Here is a 6,891-nt window from a genome sequence, read left to right as displayed (position 1 = left end):
GTTTAAGTGGCTAAAAAAATTAAAATTCACACCCACTAGCTATTACCAAGACATAAAAAATACTGGGAAATGACAAGTGCTCGTGAGGGCATGGAGAAACTGGAACCCTTGTTCACTGTGGGTGGACACATAAAACGGTGCAGCCACTGAGGACCACAGTTTGGCGGGCCCTTCAGAAACCTAAACATGGAATCGCTGTGTGGTCCAGCAATTCCACTTCTGGGGGTGCCCCCCCCAAAAGAATTAAAAGTGGGGACCCGAATAGCTACTTGCACACCCGTGTTCACAGCAGCATCATTCACAGCAGATGAAGGGGGAAGCCACCCGAGTGTCCATCAGTGATGAACAGGCGAAATGTGGTCCCACCACACAGTGGAGTAGAACGTGGCCTTGACGGGGAGTGAAGCGCTGGCCCGGCGGCAGCAGGATGAGCCCTGGGGACGTGTACTCAGGGAGATAAGCCAGACGCAGGAGGACACTCACAGGAGGCCCCTGGAGGAGTCACTGGAGTCACTCATAGGGGGACGTGTACTCAGGGAGATAAGCCAGACGCAGGAGGACACTCACAGGAGGCCCCTGGAGGAGTCACTGGAGTCACTCATAGGGGGACGTGTACTCAGGGAGATAAGCCAGACGCAGGAGGACACTCACAGGAGGCCCCTGGAGGAGTCACTGGAGTCACTCATAGGGGGGCGTGTACTCAGGGAGATAAGCCAGACGCAGGAGGACACTCACAGGAGGCCCCTGGAGGAGTCACTGGAGTCACTCATAGGGGGGCGTGTACTCAGGGAGATAAGCCAGACGCAGGAGGACACTCACAGGAGGCCCCTGGAGGAGTCACTGGAGTCACTCATAGGGGGACGTGTACTCAGGGAGATAAGCCAGACGCAGGAGGACACTCACAGGAGGCCCCTGGAGGAGTCACTGGAGTCACTCATAGGGGGGCGTGTACTCAGGGAGATAAGCCAGACGCAGGAGGACACTCACAGGAGGCCCCTGGAGGAGTCACTCAGAGACAGACAGCAGGATGGTGGGGACCAGGGGCAGGGGGAGGGGCAAAGTTTGCTGGCCCCTGCCCTAGAGATCAGGGGTGGAGACTCAACAGTGGGCAGAGCCTCGAGCGGGTGGGCCAGCTCAGGGCGGTGCCAGGGGAGGGCAGGGCCTTGACAAGGCAGCCGGCTTATAATTTAAACTTTCCCAGCAGCTTTACTGGGACATGATCTCCACACCACACCGTCTGTCCAGTTCCATCAAGTGGCTTTCAGGACGTTCACAGAGCTGTGCAACCTTCACCACAGTCAACTTCACAGACTTTTCATCATCTCAAAAAGAAACCTTGAATCCTTTGGGTTCTGCTGTCTCAATCCGAGAGCCCAGCTGTGAAGAAGTGTAGGATGGGGACCATGTGGGGAGCCAGACCCAGCCTGCCAGCCGGCCACGGTCCCCCCAGCTGGCCCCCAGCTGAACGCAGCAGCCCCAGTGAGCCGGATCAAACCAGCAGAGACCCCACCCACCGACCCACAGACGCCTGAGAAATAAGCCATCGTTCAAGACACTGGAACCCAGGTACTCTGCTCCGAGGCAATTGATAACTGAGGGTGTCCAGGACTTGGAGGTCCAGCAGAAGTCCAGGCAGGGTCCTGTTGGCAGGACTCCGGGATTTTTCCTGGCACCCCTGGCACGGCCAGGGTAAGGAGGATAGGCAAATCCATATCTGGCAGGGGTTTGCCAAATAACCCTCCAAGAAGGAGGCGGGGGCGGGCTCTGACCACAGAGAGGATGCAGAGGTGTGCCAGGTCTTCCGCCCTGGGTGGGGAAGGAGGCGGGGCCGCCTGGACTCAGCCAGGGGCTGGATTCCTACCTGGATTGCTCCACTGGCCAGAGGTGTGACTGTGGACACATTCCATGTCCTTTCTGAGCCAGCTTCCTCCTAAGACAAATGGGGCCCCACACCCACCTGGCTCCAGGAGGGTGCTGGCCTCCGGGTCACTTCCCAAAGCAGGAAAGCCCAGCAGACTTGCTGGGAGAATCCTGCCGGTAACAGGAGCCAGTGGGCACCATGAGGCGTGCAGTAAATATCGTCGTGTGCCCCGTGGACTCCTTGGGGCGGGGCTGTGGGCCTCCCCCCACCCAGAACAGGAAGTTGGCTCCAGGCATCTGGGTCCGCCCCTCTCCCCGCCATTCCCAGAGGTCCTGGCCCAGAAGAGTCCCGTCACCTTTCGGGAAAAACCTGCTGGGTATGGCCTCCTGAGGGCACAACCACTTGGCTGGCCTCCCCAGGCCGCGAGGTAGGACAAAACTCTCCCATTAACAAGCTATCAAAGTCCCTGTCCCCTCAGACCCCGAAATGTACCCCCATGGGCCAGGGAGAAACTCTTGACGCCCCAGCGCCCCTGGGACCCCGCAACCTTCCCTAACCTGTCAGTCTCACTGCGGGGGCAGGGGTGGTGGTGGGCGGCTGGGGCTGGAGGGATGGCTCTGAGGAAGAAGTGCCATGGAAGCGGACAGGCACCGACGCGTGAGCGGGAGGGACCGGGACCAGGAAGCGAGGAAGATTTGGGGGGAATCTGGAAAACTGAGGAAGCCGCGGGGGGGGGGAGGGGCAGGGCAGGGGGGAGGGGCAGGGCAGAGGGGAGGGGAAGGCTGACCGCTGTCGGGGTCTGAAGCGGTCGGTCGGTGCAAACCTCCAGGGCCTCTGCTTCAAGGCTCCCCAAGGCCCCTGGCGCACGGACACCGCAGGCAGAGTGTGCGTGGGGGGATGGGGGAGAGCGCCCCAGGAAGCTGATCCCCCCAAACGTGCCCCGTCTCCATCATTTCTCAAGTCCTGCCCTGTCCGGAGGGGCTCCGTCGCCCTCTCGCAAGCCCCGTGGAGTAATAAACAGGTGGACGCCCGGCCAGGAACAGGTGTGCGTGGGAGTGCGCGCCCACCCTGCTCGCCGGAACGGGGCCGGCGAGGGCAGAGCTTTGTTACAGACGCTCCTGAGAGCCACGCGCCGGGCGTGCACGCTTCCTCCCGGGGGCCGGGCGGGAGGCCGCGCCCGCTGTGATTGGCAGAACGGGCTGCCCGCCATTGGCTGCGACCCCGGCCGCCTCCACGCCCCTCGGCCGCAGGGGGCGGGGCGCGGGGGGGCCGGCGGCTCGGCGCGTGCTGCCCCCGGGGGTCTCACGCGCCTCCCAGACCGCAGCGCAGTGGCTCTGGACACGCCCTAACGCCAAAGGCGCGGGCTGCGCGTGTGGACTGCTGCCGGCTCCCGGGACTTGCGGGCTGCGCCCGGGGCTGGGGTGGGGTACAAGACAGTTGCACCTAGGACCTGTGGGCGTGCTCGGGCGGCGGGGCCGGCGGGACCTGCGGACAGCAGCTTGAGGGGTGCGCACACGGGATCTGCGTACTGCATCTTGGGGGGCGCACTGGGCACCTGCGGGCTGTGGTGGGGGACGAAGGGGTCGTGCTCAAGGCTTGGTCTTCGCAGGCTGTGTGCGCCAGGGGGAGCGTGAAGCGTGGCGGGAGGGCGAGGCAAGGGAAGGAGGGCGTGAGAAAGGAGGCGGCGGCGGCGCAGAGGAGGGTTATCTATACATTTAAAAACGAGCCGCCTGCGCTGAGCGGGGAAAACCTGGGGAGCGTCCGACAGCACGCGCGGGTCACGAGCGCCCCACGCTTCCCGGGGCGCACTGCCCGCCACCTCTCGGCTTCTGTGCCTCTCTGTCCACAGGCCCCAGACGACCTGGGACCACGAACCCTAGGGATTCGCTGGGCGGCGCAGTGCCAGAGCGTCGTAGAGGCTTGAACGTCGTTCCTACGCCCCAGGTTCCTCGCCCCGCAACTTTCTGCGGCGCACGGGGACTCGGAGGAAGCGCCGGGCGAGTGGATGCGGGCGCGATGGACAGCGGCGCGCTGCCCCGGACCGCGCCCCCAGCGCCTGGCGTCTCGGGCTGCTGTCCCGCTCGGCGGCGACCAGACTCCCCAGAGCTGCTGCGCTGCAGCCGGCGGCGGCGGCCAGGCGCGATAGAGACCGGGAGTGGCGCGGCGGCCGTGGCGCGGCGCAACGAGCGCGAGCGCAACCGCGTGAAGCTGGTGAACTTGGGGTTCCAGGCGCTGCGGCAGCACGTGCCTCACGGAGGCACCAGCAAGAAGCTGAGCAAAGTGGAGACGCTGCGCTCGGCTGTGGAGTACATCCGCGCGCTGCAGCGCCTGCTGGCCGAGCATGATGCTGTGCGCGCCGCGCTGGCGGAGGGGCTGCTGGCGCCAGCCGCGCGCCACCCCCTGCCCCGCGGGCCCGCCGGAACCCCCGCTGCTGCCACCTCGTCTTCCTGCGCCTCGTCGTCTCCTGGCCGCGGGCGCAGCTCGGAGCCCGGATCCCCGCGCTCCGCCTACTCATCGGACGACAGCAGCTGTGAGGGCGCTCTGAGCCCTGCGGAGCGCGAGCTGCTCGACTTCTCCAGCTGGTTAGGGGGCTACTGAGCGCTCCGCCTCGCGAGGTAAGCACCTACGGCGGGGAGGCTGGAGGGTCGGAGGCAGGGCGGCCCGGCGCGGTGGAACGGACGGTCCCGCAACTCGCTCCAGCGGAACCCAGTGCCAGGCCTCGGCGATGGCCTTGATTTCGCTCACTTTTCATTTCCCCCAAAACTTTTCAAGCCTGTGCACGACCAGCGTTTGTTTGTCCGGGATTGCAAAACTTCCCCTCGCTGCTCCGGCGCCTAAGGGGGAGCGGGGAGATGGAGGGGGGCGGCCCTCGGGCGGGTGAGGCCCCAAGTGCGTGCGGATCCCCGGGCAGATTAGGGCGCTTGGAGGCGGAGTAACTTTGCATTGCAAATCGCGCGCCCGGCCCGGTGGCAGAAATGAGTCGGCGGGCGCGGAGACCTGACTCACTGCGGCCCAGAGCGCCGCCCCGCCCCGAGTCCTGGCTCGGGCCGCACACCAAAGCCGAGGCACCCACGGACCCGAGCTCCAAAATCAACCGAGCAAACGAAACTGCCGACTCCGCTTGTGGGAGGTGGAGAGCAGGGCCGGGCTCGGCGGGGTCTCCAGGGCTGGGTCCCGCACTAACACCAGTGCCTGTCATTCCTTCCCTCTCAGCGGCCCTACTGGGAGCCAGCGCATTGGACTGGTCCACGGCTCGGTCCCCGCCATCCCCGCGGGCCGAGCCACTGCCGAGCCGGGGATCCCGCCGGCGCATTCTGGCCGTCCAGCCCGACCAAGGACTAGTGTGGAAGCCGGTCTTCCTGATCTCATCCGGGTGGCAGCTTCCTTGGACCCCAGCCACCCTGCCCTGCCCCCAGAGGCCTTCCACCGGAGTGGGGATGCGCAGCAACACTCGGAGGTTTGAAGGGGAGAGAATTTTGTGAGGACACAGATAATCTGTTTTTACCCGTACACTTGAACTGCCTAGGGACATTGGCAATATGAAGAATTATTTTTGTACAAAGAATCCTTAGATTTGGAACACAATAAAGCTTGTCTACCCCCGCCCCACTCCCTCGTCCTGGAATTCTTGAACCTGGGCACGCTGCAGCCCTGGTGGGGGTGGGGGTCCCGGGGGGGTGTCCTCGGTGGGTGTCCTCTTGCAGCAAGGCCTGCTGGGGAGAGACCTGTGTCAGAAAACCTGTTTTAGGGAAGGTGGATTGTATAAATAAATCCGTGCTGTGTACCAGTGGTGTTGGGGTGTCCTCTCCATACCCCAAGGTCCCCTATTTCCCAGGTGAGGGCTGGCGCAGGTTGAGGGGTGGCAGCTTAAGACTCAGCAGGCCTGGCCTCTGTGGTCACTTCTCCCTGGACTCCGCTCCTTCCTCTGTAGGGTGGGCTGGGAGGTGTGAGGTCTGGGAGTCTGACCCGGAGGCTGCTGTGCCAAAGCAATTCATAGGCACCGTGGGGCTAGGAGCTTCCGGCTGGTGGCAGCAGGCAGGTGGGTAGTCCAGACAGGACTGGGAAGCTGAGATCCGGAGGCTGCTGACTGGCACAGGGGTCTGGGGCAAGTGCCGGGTTTAGGGCTGGACCAGAGGTGGTCTGACTTGTGGGCACCAGCCAACCTCTGTCTCCAGGTCCGTGCTGCTGGGTTCAGATCTCCAGTGCCCAGCCGGTGACCATGGACAAGTAGCTCAACTTGCAAACGGAGGTGAAGGCAGAGCCACCCTACAGGGCCGTGGGAGGACTTAAGGAGAGGTGCCTGGCAGTGTTCAGCGCCTGGTACTCAGCTGTCAGTGGCTGGGCCTATGGCTCCCGGGCCACGTGTGCTGGGCCCTGCCCGCTTCTGTTTGCTGGTGGGGGCTGTGAGAGCCTCCCCTGAGAGGAACAAGTAAGCCCCCCCAGGCTCCCCGAGCCCAGAGGGCCCGCAGGTGATTACTCAGCTCTACCTTTGACCGGGATCTCGGCAGCTTTGAAGTTTCACTGTGCCCAAAGCTCTTTTATTGCGGTGGTGGGGGTGGGGCTGATGGGGATCCCCCAAGCTGCTTTAGGGTGCTGAAGGCACCCCTTCCTCCAGCAGGGAGTGGTTGGGTCAAAGCCGTTGGAACCCTGGGCAGGGGGAGCGGCTGGCGTTGGCAGAGAGTAGATGTCTCCTGGGTAACCATGGCAACAGGGTCGGTGGGTCTGATGCAGCTTCGGCTTAGCAGGGCTCAGCCGAGAAGCTGTGGCTTGGGGCTGCAGGGCCACATGAGCTGGCCTCGTCCAAGGCACTGAAGGAGGCACGAGACATGGCCACCCAGCATGGGCCACCCCACAGCCCTCGCCCAGGGTTCCACACCCTGTTAGCAACCCTCCCGCGTCACCGGATCTGGGCTCTCCCGGGACTCCTTACCTTGACCCCAGGGCACTAGGACGTGGAGTGGTGGTGGGCAGGATGGGACCACACGTGGGTTTGGGGAGGTGGGGGAACACAGGGGAGGCGGGCTGAGGGG

The 6,891-nt window shown here is 64.1% G+C and overlaps 1 protein-coding gene across 3 annotated transcripts; it reads left to right on the top strand.

Moving 5' to 3' along the window:
- The first annotated feature begins 1,070 nt into the window (after nt 1–1,070).
- Nucleotides 1,071–5,466, top strand: LOC123617300 (achaete-scute homolog 2). 3 transcript variants are annotated; one of them, XM_074371468.1, is made up of 3 exons: nt 1,071–1,566; nt 3,711–4,476; nt 5,075–5,466. In XM_074371468.1, exon 2 carries the CDS (start codon nt 3,878–3,880, stop codon nt 4,457–4,459), a length of 582 nt encoding a protein of 193 aa, XP_074227569.1. In that variant the 5' UTR covers nt 1,071–1,566; nt 3,711–3,877; the 3' UTR covers nt 4,460–4,476; nt 5,075–5,466. The 3 variants fall into 3 exon arrangements, with proteins under 3 accessions (XP_074227569.1, XP_074227568.1, XP_074227566.1); XM_074371467.1 differs by lacking the exon at nt 1,071–1,566 and adding an exon at nt 1,622–2,288; XM_074371465.1 differs by lacking the exon at nt 1,071–1,566 and adding an exon at nt 2,634–3,367.
- Nucleotides 5,467–6,891: the final 1,425 nt, after the last annotated feature.

Source organism: Camelus bactrianus, chromosome 10, assembly GCF_048773025.1.
Source record: "Camelus bactrianus isolate YW-2024 breed Bactrian camel chromosome 10, ASM4877302v1, whole genome shotgun sequence".
Taxonomy (NCBI): domain Eukaryota; kingdom Metazoa; phylum Chordata; class Mammalia; order Artiodactyla; family Camelidae; genus Camelus; species Camelus bactrianus.
The sequence above is the reverse complement of the archived record's forward strand: the minus strand, read 5'-3'. Positions and strand labels throughout refer to the sequence as shown.